This window comes from Orcinus orca, chromosome 2, assembly GCF_937001465.1.
Source record: "Orcinus orca chromosome 2, mOrcOrc1.1, whole genome shotgun sequence".
NCBI lineage: Eukaryota > Metazoa > Chordata > Mammalia > Artiodactyla > Delphinidae > Orcinus > Orcinus orca.
Window position 1 is genome coordinate 54,871,613 of NC_064560.1, and position 17,227 is coordinate 54,888,839.

General features: G+C 52.3%; 2 protein-coding genes across 9 annotated transcripts in view; both read right to left on the reverse strand.

Annotated features, from left to right (window-relative positions):
* The window catches only part of PCSK6 (proprotein convertase subtilisin/kexin type 6), a 190,858-nt gene that overhangs the window by 123,721 nt on the left and 49,910 nt on the right, over positions 1-17,227 (reverse strand). For all 8 annotated transcript variants that reach the window (XM_049705669.1, XM_033403040.2, XM_033403042.2 and 5 more), the window contains exons 3-6: positions 4,669-4,779; positions 4,012-4,155; positions 2,522-2,598; positions 189-277 (exon numbers count right to left, since the gene is read on the reverse strand). In XM_049705669.1, coding sequence (XP_049561626.1) covers positions 189-277; positions 2,522-2,598; positions 4,012-4,155; positions 4,669-4,779 — 421 coding nt within the window. The remainder of the gene's footprint in view (positions 1-188; positions 278-2,521; positions 2,599-4,011; positions 4,156-4,668; positions 4,780-17,227) is intronic.
* TM2D3 (TM2 domain containing 3) overlaps positions 1-17,227 on the reverse strand; it is a 337,824-nt gene that overhangs the window by 116,728 nt on the left and 203,869 nt on the right. The window lies entirely within an intron of this gene.

The following is a 17,227-nucleotide window of genomic DNA, read 5'->3' on the forward strand; positions in this document are numbered from 1 at the left end:
GAGGCTTTTCAGGCAAACCAGTGAGCAACACCTCTGCCTCCAGGCCCCTGGCAGCATGAGGTCAGGCCCAGGGTCCGACTCGGCCACCGAGGCCAACGGAAGTGCCACTGCTGAGACTCGCAGGAGGGACACGTGCAGTACCCCTGCCCCAGGCCCGAGCCCCCGGGCAGCACAGTCCTGGGCCTTACCTCCGATTTTTGCATTGTACGCGATGCCCACGATGCAGTAAGAGTTGTTGGCTGAAGCGGCGACCTCTCCCGCACAGCGAGTACCGTGTCTGAGGCAAAGGAAAAAACGAAGTTAGGACTCCGCCAGCACCTTGCCGTGGGTTCAGTGCCCTGCTCAGCTCTCCTGCAAGAAGAGTCATTATCCCTAAGCCCGGGGAGGATGCTGAAGCCTTCTCCCCACATCCCTTCCCATCGCTCCCCGCCCTCATGGCTGCTCCGGGAGGGGCATCAAGCGGGCTTTTGCACGGGCCTGGACCATCCCGTTCCCCACCCCCGCCCCGCACCCCGTAGGCTGGCAAGGTCTTCCCGCCGCCCTGCAGACACGATGCTCCTGCATCAGGCTGAGTCTCCTGCTCCGGCGCCAGGGGCCCAAGCATCCCTCCTCCCAAGCTCTGCGTCCCCGCGACTGACAACACAGCGTAGACGCCTGCCTGGCTGCCGAGCTGAAGTAAGAACACACGAGAACCTAGATCCTGTGTCCTCTTGTGTCCCCCTCCTCCACCCCATGCTCACCTCGGGCAGCCCCCCCACCCTTCCCACGGCCATTGCAGCAGGAGCCGAGGAAGAAAGCTCGAAATGAATACTCAGCGGCGGTGGACAGACTAGGAAGAGGCCACCTGAAAAACAGATCGCTCCCCTCGGGTAATGACCCCGTTCTGCAACATGCTGCACCGGGTCAGTTCCTCCAGCAGAAGCCAAAAAATACCGGCGAGTTTAAGGAGCATATCTTTGAGAAGAGTCCACAGGGGATCAGAATCACTGAGTCAACTTTAAAACACCTTTGAAACTAGTCCAGGGCTCATGCATTAGCCCTGGGGAGGCAGCCCTCTGTCCTCTGGACCTCGTGTGCCCACAGCCAGGGCTGCTCCCAAGTCACGCAGCCCACCATCCCACTCAGCATTCAATCCTGCCCTTCATGGATCACTGTGCAGTGTCTGGATTATCCCTCCTGGCTCCCTGCACTCGGGGCTGGGAGACCAGGCGCCCTGCACCACTGGCGTGCTGGCGGCTGAGTGGGAAGGGCACCTGGGGACGTGAGGCTGGGGCCTTTGCAGGCTCCCTGGAGAGCCGTGGTCCGTCGTGCTGACTGCGTCTGCCGGCCGAGCCTCCCTGCACAGCACCCTGTGGGCACCAGAATTTGAACCCCAGAATCAAATCAACCACAACCTAAAATATTATGGACGAAGACACACCTTGGCAAGCGTCGTGTCAACAGTGGAAAAGAAAGGGACTTCCCTGGTGGCGCAGTGGTTAAGAATCCACCTTCCAATGCAGGGGACATGGGTTCGATCCCTGATCAGGGAACTAAAATCCCACATGCATGCCACAACTAAGAGTTCACATGCCACAACTGAGGAGCCCGCCAGCCACAACTAAGGAGCACACATGCCGCAACTAAAGGAACTGGTGAGCTGCAGCTAAGACCCGGCACAACTAAAACAAATAAAATACAATTAAAAACAAAACAAAACCAAAAAAACAGTGGAGAAGAAAGAAACAGCTTCTGTTCTTCTCTAAATATTTTTGGAAGAATGGGAAGAGCTTGGGGCATGGGGCATGGGGCATGCTGACAGAGAAACGACAGGCAGGACAGAGCAAACGAGCTCTAGGGCTGGGCTGGGGAAAGTGGACATCACCCCCAGGGCTGCCACCCACGGAGCCGAGTCACCTGATCTCTCCAGACCTCCCGCCTTCATTTGCAAAGTGACGATCACAAGCGTCACTGACTGAACACCCTCCGTGTGTGTCCCTCACCCATCACCCGACTCCCACCCACAGCCCTGGGGCATGGGGAGCCTCAGGCCACGAGACATCACCCAGCCTGCACAGAGGCACACAGCCAGGCCCAGGATCTGGGCCCCGATTTACCCAGCATCATTCACTCTTCTGCCACCTCCCTCGTGAGGTCACAGACAGACTCAAAAAGGCTTGGATATTGACCCACGCACTGTGGTCTGAACACAGCCGGCTGTGGAGACCACAAGATTTAAGGGTTACTCTTTTCAAATCCAACAGTGTTTCGAACAGGAACGATGCTGGTCCAACATCCATTGCTAGCTGACCATCAGGGGTGACGCCCCTTAGGAAGGGGCCGGATCCACTGAGGCTGCCTTGTGCCTGAAGGGCTGTGCGGGGCTGGCTCCTGGCTCAGCCCCAGACCCAGCCAGGCAGCCGGAGAGGTGCCTCTGACCCGTCACGGTTCCAGGATCCCGACTGTGGGCCAGCTCAACAGTGACTGCAGGGAGACGGAAAGGGAAGCAAGGAGGGGCCGGCCAAGTGACCAAGTGACATACTTGTTCTCATTGCTGGCATCATATCGCGGAGACGGGTCGTAATCGTTTCCGTTGACGTCATAGCTCGCATAGGAATCCTAAGAAATGAAACCCTCGTGACCGAAGAGAAATGGCCTGGCATATCACAGCTCTGCTTTAAACTGTTTTTATGCCTCAATTGGAAACAGAGAAAAATGCACGCTTGGTACTCCCTTACTATAACTTTATATATATATATAAAATTTTGTATACATATATATATATATATGTGTATGTATGTATATATATTATGGTGGGAAATACACACAACAAAATTTACCACCCTAACCATTTTTAAGTGCACAGTTCAATGGCTTTAAGTACATTCACACTGCTGGGCAGCCGTCACCACCATCCATCCACAGAACGCTTTTCATCTTGCAAAACTTACAACTCTGTCCCCATGAAACACGGACTCCCCATCCCCCTCCCCAGCCCCTGGCACCCAGCATCTACTTTCTGTCTCTATGAATTCGACTCCTCTAGGGACCTCATGTAAGTGAAAGCACACAGTGTTTGTCCTTTTGTGACCTAGATAATGTCTTCATCCATGTGGCTGATCTGTGTGGTCGCGTGCATCAGATAAAGGTTCATCCACGTGGTAGCAAGTGTCAGAATGTCCTTCATCTTGTATTTTTAATATGTAGGTTTTTGTGTATATACTTATAATCATAGTGTTCGTGTAATATCCTAACATCCTTTTAAGACACCTTATAAAAGCTCTCCAGATGGTTGACTTCAAAACTGTCATCTTTTGCAAACTAGTATATATAGGATGGATAAGCAACAAGGTCCTACTGTATAGCACAGGGAACTATATTCAATATCCTGTGATAAACCATAATGGAAAAGAACATGAAAAACATATATATATATGCATATTTGCTGCACAGCAGAAATTAAGACAACACTGTACCCCAGGGGCCTCAGAATACTAAATACCTTTCTCACATTTACTATGTGCTGGGCTCTCTCCTTTACATTTATGAAGCCATTTAATCCTCACAATTACCCGAGGAGGTAGTAGCCCTGTTACTAACCCCATTTTACAGAATGTGACACCGAGGCACAGAGAAGTCAAGTAAATTGCCCGGGGTCTCAGAGTTAATAAGCCGCAGAGCCAGGACAGGAGCCCCAGCAGTTTGGGTCCTAAGCCCACGTCTTAACCCTGCCATTTCTCACGTCGCTGATGTTGATCTGATGGCGACCTCCATGCACACGTCTCTGAGTTTCTTAGGACCCGTTCCCAGAAGTACATGTGAATCCTCTAACATGTGAACGAATCCCTCTGCGAACCCCTGGCTCCGGGTAGCAGGGGAGCTGGGTTCACCAGCCCACCCTGCTCAGTTTTCTGTACTGTCTGATATAGGGAGGGGTAGGCACCTTATCGTTTTATAAATGTGTCCTTGTTTAATGACCCACGCAGTTGAATGTCTCTGCATGCCAGTTGCCAGTTTTAAGGCTTGACTTACATAGTTTGGGGCCAGGTCGGGGTGATTCCGCTCTATGCCATCATCCAGGATGGTGACCACCACGTTTTTTCCCGTGTAGCCCCGCTTCCACGCCGCCTGGACATTCATTTCTGATCGGCAGCGACTGTTCTTGTCGCCACAATGCTGCAGGCACAGAAGACACAAAGCCCCGCCCCCACAGACACACCTGACAGACCTGCAAACCCAGCAGAGGTGCTCCTATGCTCATAAGGGAATACGGAGAAAATGCTTTCCCGTGCCTGATAGAGCAGAACCCTCTTTCTACCACCCATTTCTGGGAACGGTCCACGTGGAGGGTCTACTGCTTCTTCTGCCCCGGCAATCTGTCCATCACTTTCCCAGGACACCCACCACCCTTCAGGGGCTCTGTTCACTACTCACCACGTAGTGACTCATACACCGTGCAGCCAATCGCTCCCCTGCTCAAAGAGCCCCTCCCCTTGGACTTTCACATAATTAAAAAAACTTCAAAGAAAGCTTGCACCTCATAGCATTAAAACAGGAGTTTTACACTCAGATGAAGTGTGTCTGTTTGGAGCTGTCATGAGAATTTAGCTTTGTTGGGGGAAATTGACCCATCTCAGAAACACAGCGCTGCAAACGCTCCAGGGACAGAGAGGCCCACGCCCTACTCACCATGTACCACATGTTGGACCAAATGGGGTCGTTGAAATAAAGGGCCTGAGGGTCACTTCGCACCTGTCTCTTCACCCTGCGTTTAACTTCTTGTTGTTGGAGCCATTTCACCTACCAGGGGAGAAACGCAGTTACTTTTTGTTTTAAAAACGATCTCCTGGTTTCACGTGGCCTCCTCGTAGGTGCTCCAGCTGTCCTTTTCCATGAACATCTGTGTCTATTAGATATCTTGGATGGTAAATTCCCAGGAGATGTTTTCACTTCAAGGGATCATATTTGAAAGACAAGAACTAGTCTGGGTCTGTAGGGGAGGGAACAGGACCACTCTCATAGAGTTTGAAATGATTCTACTAAAAAAAAAAAAGACCTTGTGAAGTTGCCAACAGATTCTCTGGTGACCCTTGTCCCTAATTAAAAGGAAATACATGCAAGGGTATGAAAAGAGTGAAGAGAGGGGAGAAACCGGTCAAATGGTGATCAGGAGTTGGAAGTAAAATGTTTTACAGGTAGGATACGGTTAATTATGATAATCCATATACTGGCATTTTTAGCAGCTTCTGCAAACATGGTACCAAAGCATGTACAGAAAACCTAAAAAGGGATACAGCAAACTATTAATAGCAGCAATTCCTTGATGGTGACACTATTATTCATTTAAAATTTTTAAATTATTTTAAGGGTTTTATAAACTTCTTTCAATCGGCATGATCTGCCTTCACAACCAAGGAAAAAAGCTTGCGAGGCAGGATAAATGTTATTTAACAGCAGGAATCCAGGAGGCTGGCTGCCTGGATTCAAAAGCCAGCCCCACACTCACCAGCTGTGTGACCCAGTCGGTTAACCTCCCTGGCCTCACCTGTATGATGGGCATCACTGTGGCCTGTCATGAGGGAGCACTGGCATTTAAACTGGCATATAAAGCATGCACATCACTGCTTGGCACATGGCTGTATTATCCTCACATGTGTGTATGTGTGTGTGTAAGAGTTTTTCAAGGTGGAAGAGTTTTTTCACTTTTATTTATTTACCTATTTATTTTTAAATTTATTTTTTTATTTATTGGCTGTGTTCGGTCTTCGTTGCTGCGCTCGGGCTTTCTCTAGTTGCGGCGAGCGGGGGCTACTCTTCGTTGTGGTGCATGGGCTTCTCATTGCGGTGGTTTCTCTTGTTGCGGAGCACGGGCTCTAGGCGTGCGGGCTTCAGTAGTTGTGGCACGTGGGCTCAGTAGTTGTGGCTCGCGGGCTCTAGAGCGCAGGCTCAGTAGCTGTGGTGCACGGGCTTAGTTGCTCCACGGCATGTGGGGTCTTCCCAGACCAGGGCTCGAACCTGTGTCCCCTGCGTTGGCAGGCAGATTCTTAACCACTGTGCCACCAGGGAAGTCTGAGTTTTTTCACTTTTAAAAGATGTGGGACCTGAATCCCTGTGCCCTGAACCGAAACATTTTCTTGGTCCTGCTGCTATGGGCCCCCAATTCAGTACACCTCCCGCTGGGGCTCAGCTCTGCACAGGGGGCTGAGATGGGCAGGATGGGGGCAGCAGGCCCTGCTCTCAGAAGTTTGTGCTCCAGTCAGGGGCTCCCACCACACAGCACAGGGTGTGATGCAGGCTCCAAGAAGGCAACAGGTGGCCCAGGGCAGAGAAGGTGAAGGGGAGAAGGAGGATGGAGCTTCTGGGAGGGTGATGATGGGGGACCCTGGCTGACCTGGAGGCCAGGCCAAGGCCGGTGACCCCAGGGGAATGAAGGCACAAAGTCCGAGGGTCAAGCTGCTCCCCTCAGACCACTCAGCCTCGACCTCCCCACATGGTCCTGAGGGAGGAGAGGACAGCCTCATTCACATCTAAGAGTGACGACTGATCTCAAGGCATTGTTGGTCACCAGGACAAAATGCTTAGAAAGAAATATCACAGCCTGTCCCCCTACCAATGTGACTTGTCTACAAAACACCAGTAGATCAGCTTCCTGAGAGATGCCGCAAAGAGCTCAAAAACAATTTGGATTAGGCACTAAAACAAGCCCAGGCCCAAGTCCTGGATCATTTATAGTTGCCACTGATAGATACTTCCATGGAAAATAAAACTGTACAGTGAGATATTTTGCTCATAACACCCTCTGATGGCATTTTGCAACTTCCTCATATATTACTGCCTGAACCAGAAAGCTTTACTCAGTATCAAAAACCTAAGACTGTACTTCCTAACCTGCTAGGCAACCTGTTGTAAAGTACAGTGGTAGGCAAGCCACTGACAGCTCCAAGCTCCCGGGATGCTCCCGTCCACCTTGCCTGGCTGACTCACTACCCATCTTACCGGCACCAGTGCCTTCCAACTGTGGTGCCCACCAGGCTTTACTTCCTGTCCCAGAGGAGGTGAACCCTCCTCTTCCAAGCCTGAGTAGGTGACTCCCCCGAATCAGGCAGGTGACATGGGGAAGCATGTTGCCAGAAGTCACAAAACAATCCCCTAGTGGGATAAAAGAGTGAGGGCACCTGGCCTCCAGTCATTCCTGGGCTCTGGGTAAGAACCCAACTTAACACAGTTCTGAGGGTCGGCTGTGATGGCCCAGGGCCCGCGGCAGAGCTGGAGGCTCTCCTTGTGGCGTGGTCCCGGGGCAGCCCTCTCCCCTGAGACAGGTCATTGTAAGACTCTGAGAGACAGCCAGGCACTGTAGGCCAATGGAACTGGATGTAACAAATTACTCGCCAGGTCTGTGGAGATGGATTCACAGGTGACCTCCCAGTCACAGAGGCTGACTCAGCCAGCGGTCACTTGGTCAGAGCCTGCTCCCCGTCTCCTCTCTCCAGGCTCCAGCCACTGCCTTGCTTCTCACCCAACTCCAGGAAAGGGCGGGGGCTCCTGGATCCCATCATCCTGGCCTTTCCCAGATTTGCCCTGATTTCTCTGGAGAGCACAACCCCCGTGGTCCCTTATTCGCTCACCAAAGCTGCACTGAGTCTCACTGTGTGTCCGGCGCTAGGTTCTAGGAACATGAGTATGAGTGTAAATACCACTGGTTCCCATCCAGGACCAAGGCCCCTGTCCCACCCTCCAGCTCAGACCCAGAGCTCTGCTTCAGGGGCCCCTCAGGTTGGAACCCAGAGCCAGCTGGCCTCTCCGGGAAGGTCAGGGGTGCCGATGACCCAAATCCAAGTGCCTGAAACTTTAGCTTTCCCAAAAGGTACCCTCATCACGAACAGTGATGCTCTTTATGACAAAGGAACACACAGTTCAGGATCCCTAAGGACGTGTGTCGCTCGTGGAATTCATTCTTCTGCAGAGCTCGCAACAGACGGTGAGCTGGAACTGACCAATCACAAGTACTGAAATTGAAACTGTGATTTAAAAACCTCCAACTAACAAAAGCCCAGGACCAGATGGCTTCACAGGCGAATTCTATCATTTAGAGAAGAGTTAACACCTATCCTTCTGAAGCTATTCCAAAAAACTGCAGAGGAAGGAATACAAGCGGTGAGCTGGTGGTGATGGGGAGAGTCAGGCTGGGAGGGGGCCAGACTGTGATGTTCTTCCTGTGATGATCTCTACGAGGAGAAGCAACCTGAGATGCTCAGGAGAACTGGCAGTACGCTTCCTCCCCTGAGATGGCTCGTGCAAGAGGAAAGTCGTCATAGTTTGCTGGCAGTCTGCCCGGCTGTCACTTTACACTGTAGCTTCGTTCGTGCTCTGCTCATCAGATCCCTCAGAACTCCTTGAGGAGGTGTTCAGACTTTCTCTTGGTGAAAAAGGCAGGGGGCAGACAGCGGTACACACTGTCTGCCTTTCAAGGCCATAGGAATATACTTGGAAGGTAAGTAAGTCCTAAACCTGGGTAAGCCTGCAAATGAGTGGGCCTGGGGCACGTTAAAATACACATTGCGACTAAGCGTGCGTGGTAAGAGCTGAGCTTCTTAGGAAGAGAACCAATCACTCTGCAAAGCCTTCAGATCACTGGAGTGAAGGAAGGGGAAATATCGCTGAGAAGAAAGGCCCTGCTCATTCCACATCACTCTCTTTAGGTTTTGTGGAGAGTTGACTGGTGGCCTCCCAAAAGGTACATTCACCCAGAACCAGTGAATGTGGCCTCCCTTGGGAAAAGGGTCTTTGAACATGTAATTAAGTTAAAGCTCTGGCGATGTGGTCATGCTGTGCCCTAAATCCAATGACAAGTGTCCTTACAAAGGACAGGCAAAGGGAGGTTGAGACACAGGAGGAGGAGGCCTTGTGAAGACAGATTCCACAAGCTGAGGAGCATCTGGAACCAGGAGCTGGAAGAGGCAAGGAAGGACGCTCCCTGAGAGCTCTCAGAGGGACCACTGCCCTGCCGACACCTTAGCTTCAGACTTGTGGACTCCAGACTGTGAGATAACGCATCTCTGTTGTTTTAAGCCACCCAGTTGTTGGTCATTTGTTACAGCTGCCCTGGGAGACTGATACAGGTTTAAATCACAGCCTTGATCAGGGTTGAGATTTTAAATGTTTGAGAATCCATGAGGCTGTCCTGCTAAACGGAGGATCCAGAGGCCCCCAGAGGATGGGCTGAGGCTGCAGGAAAAGCACTGGAGCGGGGGGTGGGACTCAAGGCAGCAGCTCTTACCCCAAATTTTATTTCTTTTAATTTCGTGCAGGATCTTTGCTGTGACATGTGGGATCTTTTTAGTTGCGGCATGCGAACTCTTAGTTGCGGCATGTGGGATCTAGTTCCCTGGCCAGGGATCGAACCTGGGCCCCCTGCATTGGGAACGTGTAGTCTTAGCCACTGGACCACCAGGGAAGTCCCCTAGTATCTGAAAAACCAGAACAGAATGGCCATCCCAGTGTACCCAGCTCTGGCTGGCAGCCTCACCCACACAAGCCTGCAGCCCCCACCCTAACGGCTCCCCCCTGCACATCTCAGGGCCCTGGACACCTCTCCCTGCCGTTCTCTGAAACTACAGCTGCCCCAAAGTGGGTCCTGCCCCCTATACCCAGGTCCCTCTCACCCTCCTGATTCTCCTAACTCATCAGCACTAAAGCCCACCTGTCCCCCAAGTCAGAACAAAGCTGGGATCCCCTCCAACACGAGTGTCACACATTCCATCTCCTCAAGGGGTCAGGATCCCATCCCCAAGATTCACCATGGCAACGATCCCCTGGCATTTGGACGGTCACGTGACTCTTGGGGTGTCTCTGCCCCATGACCGATGCATGATGCGGTCTGACCCCCAACCAGGGCCTCCTCCAGCCCCGCTTCTCTTCCCCCTGGCACCCCCCCACCCGCAGGGCCTGACTCTCACGGTGCCCCTTCACTGGGCCAACTTACTTGTGTTCCACTTTAACCCTCCCCACCCTGGCATCTTTCCCTGACACCCAGGGAGGCCAGGGTGGGCCCCCGGGCTCCTGTGCCCCCACAGGTGTGTGCGTGGTGACGCTGCCTCCACCCCAGGACATGGACATCATCTGTTCAGAAGCCCATTTTCCCCCAGAGGGAGGGATGCGTCTCCGTCACGCTTGTTTCTCCAGCTCTCAGCCAACACCTGCCTGTAACAGGGACCTGCTCAGCAAAGATCTGCTGGACTAAGTCCTGTCCTCCTTCTTCCTGAAAAGGCAAATTGAAAGCTGACGCTGCAAAGTTAGGTGTGTCTCTGCCAGGGGCGAGGGGCTTCCCTGACCTGACTTGTCCAGCACGGACCGCAGCTGTGGTCGGATGTGTCCAGGGTCGGTGTGACTACCCTCTGCTCCCCACTGGCCTGTGCGGACAACGTGGGCTGTGTTTCACTCACCACTATGCTTCTGTGTGCCGGGCGATGCACAGTATACAGAGGAGTTCACTAAATGCTCCCTGAACGAAGGAATGAAGTTAAATGAATACGCTTCAGATATAAAATATGTTGTAACCACAGTCAGACTTTCAGAAACACTTTGGAGTAGACAGTGCGACTGGGTCTTCATGACCCCCAGGTGACCTCCGTGGACTTTTTGTGGAAGATCAGTGATTCTGGACAAGAGCAAGGTTTGCCACCTGCAACCCCAGCTCAACACAGAGTATCTCTCCTGGGCAAACCTCTATAAACCTGTATAAAGTGTCTTGACTTCTTCAAAATCATATTTTGAAGGTGGGACTTCACTCTGACCCTCTTCCTTTTATCCATTTTCTGTATGTTTCCCGTTAAACATTCTTGTCACGAAGACTTTATCATCTTCTCATGACGAGATGAAGAGCAACGCTTTCTTTTGGAGGCAACGCTTCCTCCAGCTTTCTTCTTGAGAAGTCAAATTAAAATTCGGTATCTGTTGAATGTCGCTCTGTAGATAAGAGGAGGTAAACTTAAAAGATGCTAGAGCGACTTCCCTGGTGGTGCAGTGGATAAGACTCTGCGCTCCCAATGCAGGGGGCCCAGGTTCAATCCCTGACCAGGGAACTGGATCCCATTTGCATGCCACAGCTAAGGAGCCCTGGAGCCTCAACTAAGGAGCCCACCTGCCGCAACTAAGACCTGGTGCAACCAAATAAATAAATATTTTTTTAAAAAAAGAATGTTAATAAACTATTCCCTTAAAAAACTTTATGTTTTAAAAAAATTAAAAAGATGCTTAGAAAGAAGCCATGTAAACGAGCAGGATCCCAATCTGCACTGCCGGTCGTACAGCCGTCCGAGCGTCGTCTAGGCAGGCGCGCCTTGGGCAGCCCCAGCGCATCCTCTTCCCGGGGCCACGGGCACACTGCCAGAACAGAAGGCAGCCTGGCACATCAGTCCTGGGTTCAACAAGCGCAAAAGGGGGTTGCTGTCACGTTGTTTTCAAGTTTCCTCCTACGAGCCAAGGCCACCAGAGAGAGCATGAATGACCCCTGCATTCCACCCAAAGCCACCACACGCCTACGCTCTGCCCTAAAGTCGTCGACCTCCATCGGGCTCCACCAGGCTCGGGAAGCCCCAGGGCAGCTTTAGGAGCTGGTAGGTCCTAGAAGGGGCTCCAGGGGCTTTACTCTGAGAGGGAGCTAAGGCAACAAAGGCTGTTCTCCGAGATCCTCGTCCCCATACCCTCCAGATCTCCACCGGTGCGAGGGGAAGAGCAGTGCGTTCTATTTAGGGTTCATGTTCATGCACAGCTGTGTCCAGGGCAAGGGAGACAGCTCTGGCCAGCTTTCCCTTTTCTTTTCCCCTTATCTTCATCAAAGGACATTTCATTCTGTCACTGTGTAAGGACAGGGATTCCCTCCACCGTTTGCTGTGACAGAGGCAGCCCTGCCTGCAGATCAGGGCAAATCCTTGGAAGATGTCAGAGGCCAGACCTCCAAGTGTCCAGGGGCCCCCAGATCCTCAGGTCTCTTCCAGGAGAGAACAGTGCAGCGGGAGCATGGGGGAAGGTCAACCTTTGACCCCGTCCTCTGTGCCTCAGCCTCCAGCTGAGGGAGGGGCCGAACCAGCCCATTTCTGTGACCCCTGCACTCAGCAGCCTGGACCCTTACATCTCAAGTCCCGTCAACACCGACTGCTCTCAACAACTGTCCCAACACGTGTTGGGTCGACTTCCCACCAGCTGAAGAGCACTGAGAAGTTAACTCGCCAAGTGAGGATTCAAAGAAAGGAAAATAATCCTCCCTCACAAGTGCGCGTCACCTTACAGTTTGCAAGGTGGTCCTTCTCTCAGGACAGGCAATGGTTCAGGCACGTAGGAGCTGAGTGGTAGCCAAGCTGGGGACTTCCCGCCTGGGGCCCAGAGATCCTAGAGGACGGAAGGGCAGGCTTACGTCCCAGGAACCCCCAGAAGCTGTATGCAGAGCAGCATGGACATGAGCACATGACTTCTTTTCTCCTCCGGAGAGAGAGAATGTCCACAACTTCCATCAGCTTTGCAGAGGGGCCTGTGACTCCGACATGGGTAAGAAGCATGGGACTCAGCCGGGCTCGTGGAGGTGGCAAGTGGATTGGGGTCCGACTGCATACGAGGATTGATGCTCCCACGCTTATCTTCCTGGGGCAGAGGGCACCAGCCCCACAAGCGAGTGATGGTTAAACAGCCTTGTTAGATCATGTCTCAGGGAGACGCTCGAGCCCTTCTGAGGGTATCACCTGGGGTGGGGAGGAGATGCCGGGTTGCTATGGAAATCCGTGAGTCAGGGCAGTAGAAGAGGCAGAGGAGAAGGAAAACGAACCAAAAATCTAAAAGCTGATCTAACTCAGCCTAGAAGACCTCCCCCTCCTCCTCCCACATCACAGAGGCAAGCGGGGACCCCCTTCCTCAACAGGCCACTTCTCGAATTCGTTCCACCCAAGCTGAACTACACGGGCCAAAAGGTGACCACTTACAGCTGGTGAGAGCCGGCACCACTCCTCCTGCTAATACTGGAAAACATGAATGGACTTCGGGAAATCAGGGCTCTGACGGGAAGCACCGCATCGCCGAGAATCACCTGCCTCCACTCACACAGGACGGACAGGCGGCCGAAGGAGCCCTGCTCTCCACGGTCACCAGCCGGACGCCGGTCAGCACACTGCCCGGCTGGCCCCATGTCCGTCGTTCTGCAGCCTGGTGAATTCAAGCCCTCTTCAAGGCTTTTGTCGCAATTTAACCAAGGCCACAAGATACTTCTAAAGTCCTTTAGGTAAAGAGAAGTTGATGAGCAAATGGTAACAGATACAACTTGCTACGTGAACCTACTCCCTGAAAACTGAGATCTGTTTCAATAAACACTGACTAAGGGTCCGTCTGCTATTTACTGGGTAGCCTGCCGGACCTGGAGTGAAAGCAAGTGAAGGCGGCCCTGGCCCTGGAGAACGTGACACCCCCCGGCACAAGGCGGGCTGTGTGCGTCTCACCCCGAGCTCCCCCCGCCCCCCATCCCCCTGCCTCTCACGGCTTCTGCCCGGCCTCGCGCTCCAGGCCTCCTGGAACCACCTGCAGCTCCCACCAGCCGTGTCCCTGGTCCCTGTCGTTACTGGATCCCCAGCAAATGAAACCCCTCCTCGCTCCCACCTGGGCCTGCGGTCCTGGCACTGTCTCCAAGGCGGCCAGGAAACAGACGTTACAGGAACAAAGTGGGGGCACGAGAGCCGATGGATGGGCTCCTTACCACCCTCACGGCGCTGGGAACCTCAGGGAGGGGGACGCCCAAGTGACCACTAAACCCTTTAAGATGGTACGTCCCCTGCAGCAGCGGGCAGCTGCGAACACGGCCAGACGCACTCTGGCCCTGTCACTTCCGTGCTGGGACAAGATCTGAACAGCCACGACCCCTCCGCTCCTGGAGTCCCTGGGGAAGGCAGATGCTGAGGGGACCTCGCAGACCCAGAGCGCTGACACCCAACCGCTAGGAGCAGCCGCTGAGCCAGCTCCCGGTGGCGGGGATGCACAGGCCGAGACCAGAGAGAGACACAGGGGTAGCCAGTATGTGCAAAGGCTGCGCAGGGGGAAAGGGCAAATGTCATCCGATGAGGATCTTAAAGGCCAGAGTGGCGGGGGTCCAGGGGCCACAGGGAGGCCAGACCAAGGGGGACCTGGGCAGGGCATTCCCAGGGGCGGTGGCACCATGACAGGCGTGTTTCATAGGCTCCCTCGGGACAGTGGAGAGCAGACTGGTGTTGGGCAAGGATGCCCACAGCTGGCCAGTGAGAGGGGCCGTGCAGCGTCCAGGTGCCAGAGGACAGGCCTGGGGCACGGGCTGCATGGGTGGTGGACGGAGGGTGGGGAACGGGCATGGGGCAGGGGGTGGCTTCTCTGTGAGACAGAGGTGCGGTCAGGGATGGTCACTCGGCTTTGGGATGCGGTGACTTTGAGACATCTTGGAGGCATCTAAGTGGAAGCGTCAAGCCTGCCGGTGAAATCATAAAGCACCATCTTTTAAAGCCTATTTGAAAATCCTAACTGCTTACCAACTGGTAGCGTCCAGTTCACTAGACCCAGCAGGGTTGTGCTGAAACGTGAAGAGACAGCTGAAGCCCTGCTGTCCCCACGCGGGTGAACCTGTCGGGCCCCGTGTGGCAGCCCACCCTCCCCCCAGCCCATCTCGCAGTTCATCAACCCCCAGATCAATGTGGTCACTTCCTGTCTATGTGCTGGTACTTGCCAGGAACTTTTTGTTTGTTTGCACTCCAAATGGCTCTAGCACACAAGACTGTCAGATAAAATTCCCTCTGTGGTTAATGGAAAGATCTGCTTAAACGTTGCATCACTGCTGGAAAAAAAAAAAACCTGAGCTCTGATTACACTCTGGGGCAAAGTCCCATCCTACAAAACAGAATGCCCACTCCGGCCCTGGAAATCAGTTTCCAGCTCCTGAGCGTTGAAGGACTGAAACAAAGCGTCAACCCGAAGCCTCCCACCACCCCGGAAGGAGCCACCGAGGGCCCCCCAGTAACATCTTTATCCTCCCATTTCCGTCATCCATCTGGCTGAGCACGCAAGGGAAGGGCTGAACCAGAGTCATCATTCTAAAATGTAAGGGTTGGAAGATGCAGCAGCAATGTCGAACTATAAGCCAGCTTGGAACGTAATCAGAACAAGTAATTTTTTAAAAATTTGGGAGCCCTTACAGCTATTGGCTGGTGCTTCAGTAACATCCACCCTTCTCCCGACTTTTGGCAAAAGAACAAGTTAAAAACAAATGCCCTCAGTTGGCTTAAATGACAGCCCTTGGAAAAACCCAGTGACTGATACTGCACCCTGAGAACAGTCGGGCTGTTCTCCCAAGGAGAGGGCTGGTCCACAAACCCCTTCGAGCAAAATGGCCCTTTCCAAAGGTGGTTAAAAACATCAAGTAAAGGTGATTAAGAATGGAAGGAAAACAACCGCACGATGCTGGTACAAGATCGGAGCAAAGAGATGCTTAATAAATGTGTGTGCACGTGTGGCTGAAGTCTTAAATCTTCCCTCCCGCTCGTGTGTTGTTTCCATTTCGTTCAACAAATGTACACTCTATCAGCTTTCACACGAAGTAGGGGTGGATTGTAAATTCCATCACTTATCAAAGCAATTTTATACAATAGGGACTGCAGCTAATTAAAATAAAATACCATCTGCATTCGATTGAGCTTTATCCTAAACCCTATAACATTCATCTCCAGTTTGGTCATTCAAACACGATGGCAACCGCATTCCAATGACTCTGAATAATATTAAATCATCTTTTCCCTTTCTCAATAATATTAATTACACAACTCTCCAATCGAGAAGGTGACACAAAAATGCTTTGCTCATGTGGGAAAATGTCCTGGTGCTGCAGGACAAGGTAACACTAAACACTTTTGTAAAATAGCTAATTTTACCCAATATTTCACTGGAACGACTAGGTAGAGTAAATATTAGAGTGACAGCTAATTGATTTGGTTTGCATTAAAACTAGACTGATTTAAACAGGCATTTCAGTTACAATTCTGAATTTGTATTCGGAATTGGGTTCAGATGTCTATGTGCGTTCCCTGGGGCTAAGCATTTAATTAGAACTGTAGGAAACAATCAGCCAATCACGTGGGAGTCGCAGGCGGTGCTGGAATGTGAGGGCTGTTTACCTTTTCTCTCTTTCCTCTTTATTGGCAGGATGGTCTGATAGCGGCCCTGCCAGGAGCTTATTAAGAAGCTCTGTACAAAAGGGATTCTTATTTGAAAAACTTAACTGCCATAGCCTTTGGAAGTCTCTCCTTCCTGCTCTTTCCTTCAAGGACACAGCTGATGACCGGAATACCCTGCCCTCAGACCCAGACTGAATGCCGTACTTTGAACCCACCCACAATGCCCAAGCCCATCATCTCAGATGCCTTGGAGGAGGCTGGCTGGGGCCCGCCCGGGAATTCTCCTCAGCCGGACGCTCGGGCTGCAGTGTCCTGCTCCGCTGGTGCTGACAGAGCGGAGACCCGCTGGGCGGGCATCTCTGCATCCCCTGGGGCACAGGGCCTCACACCCAGCAGGTGCATAATTAGTATTTTTGGAAGGAAGGATGGAGGAGTTGAGTTGAATACCTTTAAGAGTTTTAAAATTTAATCACTAAAAAAAAGTGGGGGGGGCCTAAAACACAGATTACGTCTAACTAATAGAAATAGTTCTAACAATTGAGAAACAGCTTCATTCTCCAAAATCCCTCAGGAAATGAGACAGGCTGGGACCTGGGACCTGGGACCCTTTGCCGTAGTGCTTGCACCTGGACAAACGTCTCCTCAAGCAACAAAATACAAAGAAACTATAAGGGACTAAAAAAGTAACTGCATGCGTGCACAGCTGGGGCAATTTAGGGACAGCAAGATACAAAAAGACCGAAAACCCAACTGCCACTTCTGAAGAGCGGGGAGCAAATGCAGGGATCAGGAGCAAACGCAGGGTACTGTGCGTGCCCCCTGCACTCACCACCACCTAAGCCACCCCTCCGGCCCGAATTCTGGACACACCCCCTACCCTCACCCCATATAAGGAACAGGCTCAGCCCCCATCAGGGAGCTAGCAACGGTACCTGTTGTTTGTTCCCGCTCCCCTCTGCTGCAGCGGGGCCCCAATAAAGCCTTGCCTGAATTTCTTGTCTGGCCTTTTATCAATTTCTTTTGATTAGGAGGCTAAGAACCCTCGTCAGTGACAGAAAGGGGACCAAGAAACCCACTGT